The sequence below is a fragment of the Pyxicephalus adspersus genome, chromosome Z, assembly GCF_032062135.1.
Source record: "Pyxicephalus adspersus chromosome Z, UCB_Pads_2.0, whole genome shotgun sequence".
NCBI classification, from domain to species: Eukaryota; Metazoa; Chordata; class Amphibia; order Anura; family Pyxicephalidae; genus Pyxicephalus; species Pyxicephalus adspersus.
This window is the reverse complement of record NC_092871.1, coordinates 81231431-81250362: the sequence shown is the minus strand read 5'-3', so window position 1 is coordinate 81250362 and position 18932 is coordinate 81231431. Positions and strand designations below refer to the sequence as shown.

The 18932-nt window shown below is 39.2% G+C and overlaps 1 protein-coding gene across 1 annotated transcript in view; it reads right to left on the bottom strand.

Moving 5' to 3' along the window:
• Window positions 1-4462: 4462 nt before the first annotated feature.
• Window positions 4463-18932, bottom strand: part of ECM2 (extracellular matrix protein 2) — a 37254-nt gene continuing 22784 nt past the window's right edge. The window contains exons 7-10 of the mRNA XM_072430986.1: window positions 17793-17950; window positions 7869-8008; window positions 6838-7164; window positions 4463-5676 (exon numbers count right to left, since the gene is read on the bottom strand). Coding sequence (XP_072287087.1) covers window positions 5496-5676; window positions 6838-7164; window positions 7869-8008; window positions 17793-17950 — 806 coding nt within the window. The 3' untranslated portion in view covers window positions 4463-5495. The remainder of the gene's footprint in view (window positions 5677-6837; window positions 7165-7868; window positions 8009-17792; window positions 17951-18932) is intronic.

Here is an 18932-nt window from a genome sequence, read left to right as displayed (position 1 = left end):
GGAAGGTATAGCTCTGGACAATATACCACGTTCAGTGCGGAAATGGATAGATGTTTGTTTGTTGGCAGCAAGACGTGCAATTATGTGTCAATGGATACAACCTCTTCCACCATCCACGGAACAAGTCCTCTCCTCTCCCAAGGCTTTGTTTCATAGAGAAATGCTGGATGCTCAATTACAAGGAGACTCCCTGATCACCGGCTTTTGGCAGCAATGGTACCGTTTTTTACTCTATACATTCACCAGCTCAAAATGCACGTCAATTCTTGAACCATTAAGATATTCCACTTGGTACATCACTAATATTTCTGACTCATAATCCATAATCCATTGTTTTATTTATGGACTCCACTGGCTGATTTTTTGTTTTATGTTATAAGTGTTTCTCCCACCCCCCCCCCCCCCCCGCTTTGTGTCATGTTACCCTACTGGTTTTGCTTGTTCACTTATCTTTGTAAATTTGAAAAATTAAATAAAAACATTTTGCAAAAAAAAAAAAAAAAACTCAAATCTTCGTGCTTATGGTATTTCGGAACCAGGGTTCCTCCGGAGGTTGCTGGGGGTTCCTTGAGCAATGAGCAATTTGTGCCTCTCAGGTCAATTTAACTGACACCAATGATCTTTTAGGCTATCTGTAAGGGCGACATTCTTCCTATGGGCTGCCACACTAATGTACTGGGAGCTGTGGATAAAGTAATCATTCCAGGGGTTTCCTAAGACATGAAAATTATTTCAAGGGGTTTCCCATGTTAAAAAAGTTTAAAAAAACACTGGTCTAATCTAACTCTATCATTTTCTTCTTACCTTGTCAAGTGAGATTTAGGTCCTTTGATAATGCCATTTTAGGGTGCAAAGGACCAGATGCTCAGATGCACCAATGCCAGCTGGAGTACAACTATCCCTTGCACTGATGTTGTCACTTGCAGGCAGTCTTCTCGTTCATTAGATTATGTCAATGCTTGAAAACTCATTGGAGTGTTCACATTTGGTAGGCAGTGATGGACACCCAGCAGAACACTCATTCCCCAGGAAATGAAAGAGAAAAAATGCAGGGCCGGAGCATTTCAAAATCACCTATTACATTGAGAGCTTTTTTGGTCGGTGGTGAGCTTCTGCCATAATCAGCAAGTATGCACAGTTTAGCACAGACTTACCTGTGTGCAGCTGTCCTGCAGCAATTTCAGGTTCAAGAACTGTAACCACTGGACCATCTTTTCTGCCAGCTTCATGGCTGACTTCCAAGAAGATGAAGAACCTCTTCAGCCATTGTTGAAAAAGCATCTTTGTCAGACAGTGCTGTATGCTGCTACGGAACTTTGTAAATCCTAAAATTGGATGGACAGAAACACAAATCCTTTGCAGGCACAACAGTTCTCATATAAGTATTGTAACTGTGTGTTTAGTCAGGGGTTTTTCTTTCAGGGAGTTTTTCTTCAAAGGAAATAATTTAGATTTTTTTATGTTTGTCTATTTGTATTTCTTTGTCTGACCACACATTTTATCAGAAGTATTTCTATATTTTTATTAAAAGCACTGACAGAAATGGTGATAATTGCATATGATGAAATGATTATAATACTCTATAATACCACAATAACTGCTCAGCCTGAGAATATCAGTTTTTTTTTCCTCTTTGCCCAGCTTGTAATAGGATTGTTTATAATGGGCTGTTTTGAGTGTTTGTAAATTTTAGAAGCATTTGGTTATACTGTCATTCAAATGTTTTTATGATAATGAAGTGACTTTATGATCAATAGTGATATTTTATTTATTTTGTAAATAACATTGTTTCTGTGGTAATTTTAGGAGTTGTTGGTAGGTGCTGAACACATCTGATGTAATGAGAAATTCAAGGATATCAGTTGGGAATGATCTAGTATGCCCCTACCTGTCCCCAGAGACTACCAAACTCCTTGTACACGCTCCTATTATCTCACTTGTCAAGGATTTTTCAATATATTTAGTGTATTTCAGGTCTGCTTTTCATTAAATTGGCTCTAGTTCTTGTGATACAGGAATCGGAATAGATGATTTTACCAACAGCAAATGTTAACACAGCATAATATTATCAATCTTTATTTACACCAATGTTTTGCATTTTATACATTAAATGTAGCATTATTTTCATGAAATTTTCATTTGCTTTTAAAGAAATATGAGTTATTCAAGAAAAAGTTGTTTAAATTACCCTAATGTGTTATGTGCTGTGAATGTAAAAGGTTTCAAACATACAAGAAAAACAAGTGGGAGTACGGTGATATGGAATCAGCAAGACGACCTGTGCTGCATGGTGCTGATGTTCCCATACCAGTGTTCAGTCCCTGATAATCCTGTATCCGACATGGAGGATATACAGGGAGTGTAATCCAGGAGTTAGCAGTGGGAGTGAATATGAAGGAAGTGTTTTATCAAACTAGCAGTTCTCCCAAGAGCTCAATGATTTAATACGTGACCTAAGTCTGTCAAAACAAGCATCTGAACTTTTACTATCCAGGCTAAAAGAAAAGAACTGTCTGAGACCAGAAGTTAAAATAACAGTTTATAGGACAAGAGAGGTGACACTACTATTATATTTCAGTGAAGATGGAGACTTCATGTACTGTTGTAACATCCCTGGACAACTAGCCCATATGAGAGTACCAGAATACCGAGCAGAAGACTGGCGGCTTTTCATAGACAGTTCCACTCCAAGTTTGAAATCTGTTTTACTGCATAATGACAAATGCTTTGCATCAATTCCAATTGGTCACTCAACAAAAATTAAAGAAGAATATGAAAATATCAAAATGGTCTTACAAAACCACCAATGGTCCATATGTGTTGATATAAAAATGGTGAACTTCCTTCTTGGACACAAAGTGGATACACAAAGTACCCATGTTTCATCTGCTTGTGGGAAAGTAGAGCAAAGCAGGATCACTGGAAAAAAATGACATGGCCTCCAAGGGAAAACATGAGAAAAGCTGCAGCGAACATCATTACCGAACCAATGGTTGACAAAGAAAAAATCATTCTCCCTCCACTACACATAAAGTTGGGATTAATGAAGCAATTTGTTAGAGCTCCGAACAAGGACTGATGCTGAAGCTTTTGCCTGGCACAGCTATGTCATGGTTGTCAAGAGTGGGAGTGAAAGAACAGAAAGGAGCGGTCAGACAGATAGGAAGCAAACTAAGAGAGAGCAGTGTCACTGATACCAATGGAGCGGAAGATTTGCATTAGAAGGGGGTGATCAACAGTGTCAAAAGCAGAGGAAAGGTCAAGGAGAAGGAGCAGGGAAAAGTTGTCTTGAGACTTAGCTCTGATGAGGTCATTGGCCACTTTAGTAAGGGCTGTTTCAGTGGAGTGGGCAGCTCTAAAACCAGACTGGAGGGGGTCAAGGAGAGAGTTGGTGCTCAGGTTCTCGGTGAGTCTTTTTGTAGACAAGGCGTTCAAGAAGTTTGGCGATGGGGGATGAATGGATGGGGATAGGGAGAATTATGGCATGTTTGAAAGCGGAGGGGTATATACCAGTAGAAAGGGGGAGGTTGACTAGTTTTTTAGGGCGAGGGCCAGGGGGGAGGAATGGGCACAGAGTAGATCAGAGGGAATTGGGTCAAGCGGACAGGTAGTAGATTGAGATGATGAGACTTCGTCCACAGTAACAGGGCTGAGGGAGGCCAGTGATGATTTACAGGTGGAAGGGGTGGGTATGGTTAGAGTGGTTCGGTGACCAGAGACATCATGTGTGATTTTGTCAATTTTATCTCTAAAGTAGGTGGCTATATCTTGAGAGCCAATCTAGCAAAACAAATACCATATTTGGAATCTGTGCATTAAACATAACCTAAAATGACTTTAATCCATTTGGCAAAAAAATGTTTGTTGACTAGTGTTATGTATGAATACTGCAGCCAGACTCATCCATCTTTCCCACCACTCCTCTTCTTCTGCCTCTCTTTGCAGATCTCTTCATTGGCTTCCATTTCACCTTAGAATCAAATTCAAGCTCCTGTCCTTTGCCTTCAAATCCCTCCACAGTTCTTGTCCCACCTATCTTTCTGACCTGATAGAAAAAAAACTCTAGCCACTCTCTTCTCTCCTCCAATGATCTACTAATGACTTTCTTACTCATAACCTTGTCACATGCAAAGCTCTAAGACCTTTCTATAGCTGCCCAACTTTCTAAATTGGTCTTCCTCATCCTATTTGGCTTGCTCCTACTTTCTGTTCATTTAACCTCCTGAGTGGTAAGCCAGAGTGTGTCTCGGAGTAAAAAAAACCTGCTGAAAGTCGTAACCCCAAGCCACACACGGGGTAGCTAAAAAGATAAAGCCTTACCTGGTCCCATCGACTTCCTCCAGTGTCCTGCCATCCTCAAGGCTAGTCCTCTTCCTTCGATTGGTCGCCTGGCGAGTGCGCTGACGTTCCCCAAGGATTTCTCGGTGATGTTAGTGCTTACGTCAGTGCGTGCGTCGGTGCGTGCTGGAGCACAGCAGGAAATTCAAATTTTTTTATATTGGTTTCAAAACAAAATAACTGTTTTGAATCCAATACAATGCAATCATTAAAATATATGCTACTGTACAGTTATATTACACCCTTGTTTTAACAGATTTTTGAGTTTTTATTTAAAGTTTATTATTACATTTAATACATTTAATAAATATTGGAAATATTTCGGTGAGATGCTTAAGAACTACAGGCCTACAATGTAAAATAAATTTTCACCAATAACAATGTACCGCATTTAAACATATAAATCTGGACAGAAATAAACCGCCCAGGAGGTTAAAAAAACATTCAAAACCCATCTTTTCAAACTTGCCTACCATCTTCTTCTGTCTCTTAAAACACCCACTACTTTTTTTCTTATTTAATGTACAGTGCTGCGTAATATGTTGGTGCTATAAAAAACCTGTTTATTAATAAAAATTATAATAATAATACTACCCACCATTTCATATCCCCCCTCCTATTGTGTGCTGCTTCCCCCGACTCTTAAATTGTAAGCTCTTCTGGGCAGGGTCCTCTCCTCTTCTTGTGTCATTGTTTGTATCTATTTGTAATTTTCTACTGCTGCGCTGCGTAATACGTTGGCGGTATACAAATACTGTTTTTTTCATTAATATTATTATTATTATTAATAATAATATTAATAATAATAAAAATTATGGATCTAGAATATACATACAAAATAAATTGCCATTGGTTAAAACTCAGCTTCTTCAAACATAGTAAATATTAAAGGTCACGCTTATCATTTTTTTATTTTTCTTAATACACTTTTATTCGTCAAATTATTTGCAGTTAGGTTCTGGAGATGAGTACCAGCACTCATCATTTACAATTCCCAGTCTTCAGTTTGAAGGACCATTATCCATGTGGATGCCTGCACTCCTGTTCAATATACAATAGCTTTATATTGTCCTTTACTAGCCTTAGTTATATATTTTTAAAATCTCCTTAATTAGGATTTTTGATTTTTCTTTTATATTACAGAGATGTTTCAATTTTTAGTACTCCTCATACTCATTAACTTGGGGTCTTAGGATGATGCTGTAATAGGTCTTGATGCAGGAGAATGCGGTGGGAGGTATGTGACGCCGATTTATGTAATTGTTCTCCAGATGTACAGACACAAGGCTGGAGTCTTCAGATATTCTGGTATCGCAGATGGAGTTCAATGGAACATACCTTGGGATTGAAAGAAAAGAAGTTAGTATTACCAACCGGATCCAATAAGACCGGGCCAATGGATGTGATTTATGGCCAAGTGTGTTGGCACCCGACATTACATAAAATCTTCTCGGACAATCCATTTGAAAACCATGGCCAATTATATGGACTGGCTTCCAATCTTCTCCCATGGATATGGCAGCCTCCCCTCCACTGGGAAGGTTCAATTATTTTTCAATAGGAATTTTTAGAATATTTAGAATTTTTAGAATATTTATAATATTTAGAAATAATAGAATATTTTTCAATGGGAACTTGTGATCATCTAAACAAAAAAGCATTTGAAAGGTCAAGTGCTGATGTTGGACAAGAAAACCTGGTTTGCAAATAACATCCTAATTTATCCTAGGACAGGTCGCTGTGTGGGTCACTTGTAGTTCCTTCACAACAAACTCAAGAAGTGTCCTTATGTAGCTGGCTTTGTACTTTGTATAGAGCCACTATTATGCTGGAACAGAAATTACTCTTTCCAAAACTGTCTTTGGCCCCGAATTGGACTCCTGCATGGCCACCCTATTACAGTAGCTTCAAATAGAGACTGCAACACAAATTACATGGTATGTTCCCCATACTACTTTTAAGAAATCCATCCATGCAGTCATTACTAGGGTGGCACTAAATAATTCTTACTCTGTAGTATGGGTTCACCGAACCCATGTAGTATGATAGATTGACATGTCACACTCTAGGGTAGTGGTCCCCAACATTTTGAGGCTAGCGGACCAATAAATGCACAGATTTCAGACTGCACATGCGCGGGGAGCTGTGTGTCACTCAAAGATTGCCGTATGTCACACCCCAGATTGATGTCATGATGCCAGAACTCGCCCACTCTCCCATTCCAGGCTCAGACCTGTGCAGACACAACCCGCCCGCCGCCCTGAACCTGCGATGTCTCCAAGAGATGTGGCCATGGCTCTGGCCAGTGCACCCCACCAGCGGGGGGTCCTTCTCCTGACCCCGCTGGTGGGTGCACCGGCCAGAGCCATGGCCCACCTGTCAGACAGTTCGGAGTTTGCTTGGTGCAATCAAATAACCACTTGATTACCAAAAACTGCCAAGGTATCCATCAGGCTACATTATCATATTAACAAATCTAGTAATCCTAATATGCCTTACCTGATTTTATTGAAGCTCAGACGAAGGACCTGCAAAGATTTCAAGTTAAGAATGCCACGTGGTATGCTTTGCAGGTAATTATTATCCAGCAAAAGCTCAGTAAGTGACTTATACAGGCCAAAGAAAGACACACCATGGATGCCTTCATCTTTTAGGTGGTTGTGTGAAAGATGAAGGAACTCTAGTCCTGGTTTCATGTGCGCAAACACATAGCCTGGGATGCGCTCAATGTGATTGTGATGCAAGATCAGCTGTTTTAATCCCCGGGGTAAAAAAGATGGGACATGTACCAATCGATTGTGAGACAAATCAAGAGACTCCACGTTCCTGAGGAAACAAAAAAAAAAACATTAAACTGATGGACCTCCAAAGAAAAAAGCTGGTTGTCCAACTGATCCAACACAAAAAGTTAAATAAGGGTAGCCAATGCCAGACAGATACAAACAATGACACAGGAGGAGGCGAGGATCCTGCCAAGATGATCTTACAATCTAAGAGTATAAATGAACTCAATATATGGGAATTGTATTAACCAGTATCATTCATTTGCACGTGTAAACTCTAATATTATAAATATATATCTTGTTATAACATTGTATGAGCCAGAGGTGTCCATGCGCCTGTCTTCTTGTCCATGCACATAAACAGCATTTATTATAATGGTAGTGGGAGCTTGGGTCAGTAAATGGTGGAGGGTAAATAGAGAGAGGACCTTTGTAGCAAAGAAGAGTAAAGCATAAAGAAACTTCCAGAATTTACATATTAGAGTAGATGGTTAGAAACTGTAGAAACACCACACAAGTTGGTCAAGGACTGCAGACGTGTTAGTAGAGACTCAGGAAATGCTCCAAAGAACCCAAAGAACTCTGTTAAAGAAGTGAACCAAAATAATAATAATATTAATTAATATTGGCTATACAATTGGTTCCAAATGTCAGCAGGTCTCCATCTGGGTTCCAAGATTTTACAGGATGCTTAGGATACCAACAGTATTTCTCCTTGGCGAGCCCCATTATTTAACCTTTACTTACATAAGGTGGATCCAAGCTCGAGGAGCAATGCCATCTTCCATTAGCCTGTTGTTGCTTAGAGTAATAATACTCAAATTAAGAGTTTTATTGAGAATTCCTTCATGCACTGCCTCAATCCGATTGTTGTCCAAATGTAGCTCCTGCGCAAGACAGAAAAAGGAAATAATAATATTTGATGTCACATATGGAAAGACATCTGACAAGCATTAGTACCGGTAGTACTGTGTTCTCACTGATCTTCTGATATTGTTAAATGGCAACATGTCTTCTGAATAAAGTCAGGCAGTAAATTCAGTATAAATAAGAGACTCCACTTCACTTATGGATCAGTCTAGGATGGAATAAATTATGGATCATGATGGGTTTGTAGCTCCGGCTTTATTTAATACACAGATCACTACGAAGATGAAGAATCATCAAAATCAATATTTGAAAAAAACAACATTGATATCCATTGTGGCCCACTGTATTCACTACTACTAAACACGTCCACTAATTATAAATGTTGGATACCTACAGAGGAATACCAAGGCCCCCCAGTAATCTCAACAATAATCTAATACTTTTTGTTATTTACGTTCTGTCAGTCTAACAAGGTGCAAAAACAAATACACAGCACATGATTTGGAGATTCCAAAAATCCCCAGCATCTCATTTATCTAAATCTAGGAGCAGGTTTATGGAATGGGCCCATCCAAAAAAAGTTCAGCAGCTTATGTCATGCATGCCTTCCAAATTACATGTACATTAGCCATCAGTCAAACAGATCCTCAAATGATGTGAACAGGTATGTATCTTGTTCCACCAGTTGACTAAATGCCCTACTGAAGAACCCCTTCATTCTCCCCCTTACTTTTAACATCTTGCTAAAAAAGCAAGAGTGACCTGGGTGTAGATATCCACCCTTTTCCATACAAAAAAAAACCTGAATATGAAAATGTATATCCAGTCAAACTCAGATAGAAATGCTGTAGATCGTGTCTAGGGGTTTTATTGAATTTCACAAAATTAGGAAGTGAAGGTCAGAGTGATGGATGTCCCAGAGCCACAATGTGGAGTTACAATCCACATTGGTACCCAGGCCCAGTCCTCTATAAATCCACTTTGTTCACTTTTTCTTTCAGGGGACTTCCCTAGGCTCTAATACTTTCTCAAAGAAAGTTCACCTATCCTCCAGTGGCTGACCATTACCTCCTCGCTTTGTTAAGGGTAGCCCTGTTCTTGACCGTCCCCATATCCAAGCACACTGGCAGGATCCTGTTTTCTAACTCTCGTAAGCAGATCATTGACTAACTTGTGCACAAGTTTCAGGCTCTTTGCAGGTCTCTGGCCACCAAAGCCTAGACCTTAGACCATGCCCCAGCAAGCTGCACAGAAGCCCTCAGTCACTGATAAGTATCTATCAAAGGTATATATCAAAGGTGATTGGTCAGTCCTTCTTATGTATACAGGGAGATCTTCTCATTAGCAGCAATCAACTAGCTAGGAACATTTCCAAACTACAAAATAGCTTACTAGATCCAGCCCAACACAATACCACATTCGAAACCAGGGACACTTTCCTATATAAAGGGTCCCTACATTTATGCTCCTGATAATGATATGCCTATACTACTTGTCTGGTAAAGCTTAAATAGGATTCTTTTTCTTGGAAAAAGGGTTTTGACTTGGCTTTTTATTTAGGGAATAATTTAGGGAATAGGGGGGATAGGAATTTAATTTAGGGCAGATGTGTAGGGACAGCTATGGAGCAGCAAAAATGCTGTGCTGTACATTTAGTGTAACAAGAAAAGAAATCTACTGCTGGGGGCTGCAGGAACAATACGCGTAGTTACTGATCTGCCTAGGTCTAGTCTGTTTAACCAGATTTCTGGAGACATTGCATCTATTATTATCACTCTGAAAGCATTGTCCTTCTGTTTTTTCCAAAGAAAACATAAGAGAGAGCTTCTCATGTAAAATTATAAGGCCATGGTCTGATTTTTTGGACGTGGGAGACAATTCTTGTGGTTTGTAGACTCCTGCATGCCTGAGAATTTGTATGTGTACACACATTTCAATGTCTATGCATAGCTTCAGGAGAACTCAGACTGGATTTGCACAGGAGTTAATTGCCAACCGGGATCGTGCTTTGATTGTGTTGGCAATTTCTGAGGACCACGTGTTGACCACATAACTGGACTATAATCCAGGTTCATGATGCTGAAAATCTTCAGACAATGTAGAGCTGCCAATCTAGATTGTGGTTCACAACTCCTAAAGTCTTGCCACATAGTGGTAGAAATTTTTATGTTGGAACTTATATGGGGTAACCAGAGTTAAACTTCCCCTTCATTAACATGAATCAAGCAAAATGGAATCATGCTGTACACAAAGCACATAAACATTTTCAAAAAGTATTGATAAGCTAAATTTCATTTTTCATTTTGAGTTTATAAATAAATAAACTAGGAGGATCGGTGGAACTTTTATGATGCTGGGTGCAACTATCATTAGTGCATAGGTAGATGTAGCTTTGGGTGGACAACCTCAGGTTTCACAGAGGTTGCTAAAAATCATGAACTTTATTGTCAGGACTGGATTCTACATAGCCAACATAGGACATGGCTTTGGTAACCTAAACTGAACTAGTAGGTAACCTAAAACTGTACTGCCAGTGATTGTTTTTCCAACTCAACTACACCATTTTGTAGACATATTATCTTAATAAAAGGTTCAAAGCCATTCATGTTGCTGTCCCTGCATTTGGTGCATTTGTTATGGAACAATTAACTATGTACTTACAGCTCACCTACTGTTGTTATGTATTCTAGAGTACCACAGGGATGGATCTTGGATGGATGGTAAAATTCCCCCATTTCTTGGCATTCAGGTCCCTTTAGAAAGGTGGCAGGGTACTGAGAAAGTAGCCCAGGGGTAGTATGGGAAACCAAGGGTTGCATGTCTGGTAATGAGTGTTCCAGGGTTCTGGGCTCTGGAATAAGAGGCAAGGCTGAGTGGCCTTTTTATCCCACACAGGAACCTGGTAAAGAAAAGATTGAGTCTGACAATACCTGGTGTTTTAGGGGTAACTGGGCTGAAAGATTAAGTTTATAATCCCAGGTATTTCTGGAAGATGGAGGTATCTTAAATTCAGATGAAGGCTCAGGTGTGTTAACCTATTACCAGGGTTGGGATCTATGTCTGCATTTAAATTGAAGCAGGAGTGGCTAAAGTAAGCTATTGAAGGACTTGAAACTGAAGTTAGCTTTTTTTACGTTTTTGTCTGTTTGGCAGAAGAAAGTCATCTTATTTTGGCATAAATAAAGAAACTTCCCATACTCATACAAACCCACATGTTTTTAATATGGGTGTTGCTATAAAAAGTGTGCCCCAAAGAGGGGTATCCGTTTCAGAAATAAGGGTTTATTTTTATATGCTTGGGCTTATTCTGGAGACATATTAGAATATCTTCACAAAATATATGAATCACTTCTTCCACTACTTACTGCACCCATTTTATGTGTCCACAGACAAGCCCTGATGAAGAGAGTACATAATTCCAAAAAGGGATTGGCACATTGAGTTCCCAGCTACCCAAGAAAGCAGTGGCAAGGAACAATGACTTTACCCCTTCCTGGAAGCTGGAATTGAGTACTTTATTGAGTATTTTATTTGTTTAAGATTTTTTTACACAGCTAGCTGTGTTTGAGTGGCACAGAACTGAAGGAGAAGCAGATCTTTTTTGGATGATCCATCTTGATAGTTACAATTCCCCGTACCTGTCTCTAACAAAACTAAATACAACAAAAAAAAACTTAACCAATTAGACCCTCATTGTTGACTGAATACCCATTGGAATGATTCCCATGCTATGATCAAAAAAGGAAATAGCAATAAATCCCTTGAACTGAACCACAGGCAATAAAAACTGAAAAAAGGTTTTACACTTCCAGCTCCAAATTTAGAGGAAAGTTTTGGCCATTGTTGGGACTATGTCAATGGAAAATTCAAGATTTATATGCGGTCAGATAAAAAAGCTGATCAGATCAGGGGATTAGAATATAAGTTATAGACAGAACACATCGTACTAGGTCAGCACAGATTGAACAGGAATAAGTGGACTTATGTTGCATTGGCCAAAGAAGCAGGCATTAGATGGATCACAGTGGTTTCTGACTTTCCACAACAATGGAATGGAAGCTATTGCGGCACACTGCTATATATAACAAGTATCAAACTGTTACTTACAGTAGTTATGCGTAGCACAGTAAAGCCTTCTTAGAACAGAAGGCTCATCACATCTCATTCCATCACATAGCCCAAAAACAGGATCAATACATCTCATTTTATGACAATTGGTGGAGCCATGAAAATAATTACTGTACGCCCCAAAGGCTAAATTAACATCTAGAACTGCCAGTGTATAGTGCAAATATAGACAAGTATCATCTGAGTGTCTTTTGTGTATTTGCGTTGCCTCCTTTAATGAAGACCATTAACTGCTACTCTCTGTCTTTGTGAGATGACTAGTCTTGTATCTGCCCCCCCCAATCCTGTGGTTTTCTACGGGCAGCAGCCTGTGGGTGGAGCTGTTGGGTCCCTCCCACAGATTTGCTTTTAGCACAGGAGCAGCATGGTCATGTTATCACCCCTACTTTTGCAAGATAATAATCAGGATTTTAAAGACATTTATACATACAATGTGGATTTATATAATTTCTGGCTATTAAAGAACATTTCCTTCAGCCCTGCACAATTGCACATGTTCCATTTCTTTACTGAAATTACTTTCTCTGCACACTGCAAGCAATTATCACAATCAACATCAGAAGTTCGAGCAGAGACAACAGGAGGATGTCCAGTATCATCTATCCCCCCCCCCCCCCCCAAAATGAGTATCTCTTGCCTTTCAATTATTGGATTTCCATTCTTTCAGGTACAATGGCTCATTATATATTGGTGTTGCTGCAGTTTTCTGTTCTCCGGAAGCTCCCTCCCACCCTCCATGTTTTGCCATCTCTGCAAAGAACCTAGTGAGGAGTACAGCAACCTAGTCAGGAGTATAAAATTAGCTTTGCAATGAAAATAGAAAGCTTTTTATATAATTTAATTAGCATGCTAATGAGGGCAAAGAGGTTTGTTGGACATCACTGTAATTTTATGGAAACCCAACGTCCTATGAAGTAGAGCTTGAAACCCTACAAGCAAGAATAACCATTAAGTATATGGAGATAAGATGGGAAACCTAACAGAATCAGTGTGTGGCACAGTCTAGCCTTCTCAGGCCAGAGGATATTCACATTTACCTGTCGCTTTCCATCAAGTATTGCAAAATGAGGATTATTCCTCATTCTCTATGCAACACCTCATATCAGTTAAAGGTTTTTTTTTTTTATCAATTTCTTCCCTTCTATCAATAACCTGTGTGGTCATACTTGCAAACTTGGTTTCCCAAAACATTGAAATCTTCAGTAATCTCTCTGAGAACATGTAATGTCCACATCACCATTTATTACAACCATTCTGGGTGGTTTTGTGCCTTATCCTGGTCTTGCTGCAGAGTATTTATGAAGTACAAATCAAAGCTGAAAAGGAATATTTAGAAAGTTGCTTTTTGTGAGTCAGCTACCTAGATCATAATTAGTCCATTTTCCGGTAAGAGTCATCATGGGTATGTTTATTACAGGCCTGAGAGGGACATCCCTAACAATTATCTCAATTACGTATGCTTAGGATAGGTATGCTTTAGGACAGGTCATGGCATATGAGACTTCATTGCTGGAAAACCCTGTTGCTGGTACTGCCAGAACTAAGAAGTTTCACTTACAGGTACCAATCAGCAAACTTGCATTGAAGTGCATTCATTACCCCAAGTGACCCTAAATTTTCGATCTAGAATGAAATTTTGTGCACCCCTATACACTGTGTTAATTGATTGGCTACCAATTGGAATATCAATCGAATGGGTTGGATCTTCTCATGCATACTAGGCCTTAGGCTACATACACATGCTCGATATTTGTCATTGGAAAGAATCTTTCACAATTGTTTCCAGGGACAAACTACTGAAAGATGAAGGAACAAGGGCTGTACATACAGCAAAGTTCCACTCTATAGAGAAGGGAGGGGGGAGAACAAGTGAGCGTCACCCCACTGCGCTCTCTCCCCTACACTTCCGTTGCAGTCATTCATACTCTATTGTTCGTGGATAAGCGAATGTCAGAGGACCTCTGTACACATCTCAGATTCTTGTTAAAGACAACTCCGACAGCTTCTATTAGTCGAGAATCACCTGATGCATGCATAGCCTTAAAGCAGCCTTTCTTGACCTTTTTTGATGAACCCCACCAATAGTCCACATTCCATAGTTTTAAGGAAAATGCTGACCTAGACAATAAATCTTCTGTGTAGGCACAGGACCTAAAATCATCACTGCTTGGAATGTATCACAACTCCTGCCATGTACAGCTCATATAGCCCAACTAAAGAAACCAAACTACATTTTTTACACAGCTATTTGAGTTCTTGGCAGCTATCGGTTTAACAGCTGGTCTTCCAACCCAAAAAACTTGGAACCTAAGCCAACCTAGACTACTGATGGGATCAGGAGGAAAGAAAACAAAACACCAAAAAAGCAAATATTCATTGCTACCCTTTTCTGGCTTTTTCCCTCCTTAAACACAAAGCAGCCAGGTGGATGGAGCCATCAATATGATTTTAGGACAAATAATGAGGCAAAAAGTTTCCACACCGAACTGCTTGCTAGCTCTGTACAAGCAACAGCTCCATGAAAGAGGGCCCTGTGCAATGATACAGGTATATGATCATATGGGAAAGGAGGAAATCCAATATAAAGAGATATTATAAAAAGCAACACTCACCCTGTATAAATTCTGATGTCATTTGCATTTAGGATGCACTGAAAATTTGTATACTTGGTGGATTCTTGGCCAGATTTTCTGAAGTTAAAATGCTAAAAAAAATCCTATTACCTTGTGTGCACATTTGCACTCTTTGCTCCCCTGAGATTATTATTAACATTATTATTATTATTATTATTATTAATAATATTATTATTAATAAACAGGATTTATATAGTGACAACATTTTACCCAGAACTGTACAGATGGGATACAATGTTGTACAGGTTCCTCTGCCAGTATATTCTATATAGGAAGCAAAAAAGCCTATCCTCGCCGTTTTGGCAACCTGCACATTAAGATTGTGCATTAAGGCACATGTTACTGCAACACAAGTCAGTGCAGATTACATGCATCAATTACATGCATCGCCATTCCAATACACCTGCACTGCAGGGTACTGCAAAAATGGTAGCACTGTGAGTTGAAAAAAATGTATGAAATGTGTTGGAACCCTGATTAAACAGAGGCTTCTTTTAGCCTCAAAAATGTAACATGTTCCATCAGAATGGCGCATGAGCAGCTCAGTGTACAGATTTGCCATGGAATCATGCCTTGGTGAGGTGGCTCCTGTGCACACATGTGGGGGTTAAGTCAATCCAAACATGGAAGGGGACCAGATAAAGAGGGAACAACCAGAGAGTGCAGTGCTTGAGGGCCATAACCTGTAAATATATTGTGTGTACTTGAGTATGTCAAATATCTTCTGGGGCTAACAGCATTTCTAGTGATTTATTCTACAATGCAAAAAACTGTTCTAATTGAATACACCAGGAATCCAAGGTTTGGATATGCCTTAGAAAATAGGTGAATGTTTCTGGGTGGAGGGTCAATTTTGTTGACCGGGGTCAGACTGGCCCATAGGGGAATGGAAAAACCCAATCTTCAATGCTTCAAAATATTTTCTTTGCTTTCCCTGGGGGGCCCCCCAGCTATGCATTCTGGCAGTGCTGTCTTTTCATTACCTCTGATGGGCCCCAGGTCCCCAATCCAACCTTGTTGCCTGCTCTTTATTGATGCATTGGGACAAGTTGTCAGGAACAATAGCAAGCATGGGTATACTGCACTGCCAAATCACACACTAAGGTATACGTTTTTTTTGTACTTTTTTTTTTTAATAATGAGATAGAAAAAAATAATAAAATGCTCATACAATTCATAAAAAAACAAAACATGTTTATGCTACATAGTCTAACTGCTTGAGTTTGAACTGTACCAAGTATATCGCCCCACAAAAAATAATTTCAATAAGTTACACTCCTAATAAACAATAAAAATGTTTTTTTCGTCCAAATATTATAATGGGTCTTATAATGAAAAATTGATCCTGCTTTATGGGCACTAAAACTCTTCCTAAACAGCATTACAGTCTCTTTCTCACTCATCAGCAGCTAATTATCAATCTCAATATAACTTGCATATTTGCAAACACACATCTGAAAATGTTGGTGAATCAATGAAGAAAAAAATAATGAATGTGAAAATATAGGAAGTGGAAACCCTTAATGAATCAGACCAATTAGGTTTAGGATAAAATGAATTCAATTGTAGGTCTGTGACAACACCTGTATTAGCGTTTCTATTCTCAAGGCAGTATAGATCATTGAAATTCAGTGAATTTTGCTGAATCTTAGTGAATCTTTGCTCTGCTTACATGTCTTCTCTGTAAATCACAGCTTCCTCAATGTACCCATGTGACTCATATTGTACGTAATTTTTCCAAAATGACCTATCTGAGATGGATGACTTTCTTATCAATGGGCAATAAATGAATCCCCTGTGTTAATATGGGGTTCCAATGTAATGTAACTCCATCATACAGAGTTATTGTGGTGCTTAAACACTTTTTTGGTTAAAGATGGAGATTCCACCTTTTGTCATAGCTCCATTGCTTGTTTGTCATGCTCATCCACTGGTCTCAATACTCAAAGACCCAGATCAGTAATAAGTGCTGTTACAGATTTTTAATAGATTAAGAGCCTTAATAATTTATACTAAGAGGAGTTTGAAGCCAGAGTATCAGTATAACAGCCATTCATTTCCAAAAATTAAAATCATTGGCAGGTGATGTAATAATCCTTGTCAGGGCTGCTTTAGGAAGTCAATCAGAAACAGCAAATGCTGTCCTGGACATTTGCTTTAGAACCAGCAGTTGGCACTTTAGTTTCCTTTTAACATGTTTTTCTCTGTTTCTTCCTTATATTTGTTGTTAGGACTAGGTGTACAGAGTTTAGGAGTTCAAAAAGAGTAACTCGTCTCCATAACTGTACATAAGGTCACTTCCAATTGAATCTACATAACTAACAAGGTGTTTTTATTGATGGAGTGCATTCTAAAGATTGCATTCCAAGCTGCCATTCCTGTGAATAAGATTCCTTAAATCATTTCTAAGTAAACTGCACGCTTAATAAATGTTGAGTTACAGCCAATAGGAGTGTAAAAGTATAAAAGGAACAATAGGGTAATCAATGTGCTGGGATACCCAGTAACAAGTACAGGAAGTATGTGTAATGAGCAATTATGGCTACCCCCATATGTATAGAGCTAGTTTGAGATACAAAGAAATGGAAAATTGTCCAGGGCCCAAACCTTACCCAGGGCCCAAGTTGACATAATAGAAATGGGTGCTGGAACCTAAATTGCTGAGCATTTGGGGACCCACTCTATATTTTCCCAGGGCCCCATTTTCAACAAGACTGTCCCTGCTCATGTACATAGAATCTAAAGATGTTTTATATGTAGAAAACAGTTCCTTCACATTGATAGATCTGTTTGTTCCTGATTGGTCCACTACTAGAAACTAATAGGAAGTTGTTGATTACAGCAGTAGGAGACCCTCCCACCATTTAGACCAGTGGTCCATGGACTACCTGTTGGCATCCCCTGATCTAGCCTGCCTTATTGAAATTTCACTGTTTATATTGGTTTAGGAACCAAGCTGTGTTCTGTAATAATTCTGAAAGCAGGGTATAAAAAAATAAAACCTTAATTTTTGATATTAGGTTGAATAATGATGAGGTACCTGCAAAGTGGATGGAATTCCTGAAGGTAGAGCCCGAAAATGATTTTGGTTAAGACGCAGGTAAATGAGCTTCTTTAGGGGCTTGAATGAAAGAGGGGAGACATTGCCATCATGAAAGCCATTTCCTTCCATCTCAAGATTGAGCAAATTGCTGAGGCCTATAGGAAATAATATACAGATACATTACTGGATGACAGTGTGACAGTCCTAATAATAAGGATATCCAGACATAACAGTGGGGATACAGAGCATCCATGGGAATCATACCAACATTTTTGAGAGGACTGGCTACTGAAATTGCTTATTCTGATTTCACTGCACACTGTAAGCTTCTTATAATGTGCAATTACAAGCTGCAGAAAGTTAGAGCCCGTCTCGTTTCCTGTCTGGAGGACATCCAGCATCATCTACAGTGTTTTTCCCAGACCCTTTTAGCCAGGTGCACCACCCAGCACTCTTCAGTAACCACTTAGATGCTTTTGGATTGTTGATGAAAAGTTGAGTCACAATACAGGGATTGCTAACCACCTACAGCATCTTTCCACCCATGTTTAAAAACAATTTAGGGAGCCCTTACCCCCCAGAATAATCTGGCCCATGCTGGAGTTAGTTTTTTTTTAATATGAAAGCTCAGCCTTGGAACTGAACTTTGGAAGCTGTGCCCAAGAAAAGGCTAAAGGACAAAAGACTAGTTCCAGTATTACCTATAGCCTCTCTGCAAAGGATCTTTTCTCCATTACTGACTCACCATACCTTGCTCTGCACTGTGGGCTTGATTTATTAAAGCTCTCCAAGGCTGGAGAGGATACACTTTTATCAGTTAAGCTGGGTAATCCAGCAAACCTGGAATGGATCAGGTCCAGGACTGAAAACACAAAGCAGGGGTTTGCTTCCTCATATCAGAACCTCCAGTATAGAAAACAATGAGCAGCACAATAGTGACATCCACAAATTTCACTCCAATTTCACTAATTTTCCTAGACTGGTCATCAGAGATAGATCTTACACTGCAGAAATACAGCTTTGAGTCTTTAAGCACTCCTGCCTAAGCACTCCTACATACTAGGAGGAATTCAAGACAAAATGGTACTGCTTCAGCACAATGAACATTTACAAAATGTTTATTTTTGTTCAGTTCCA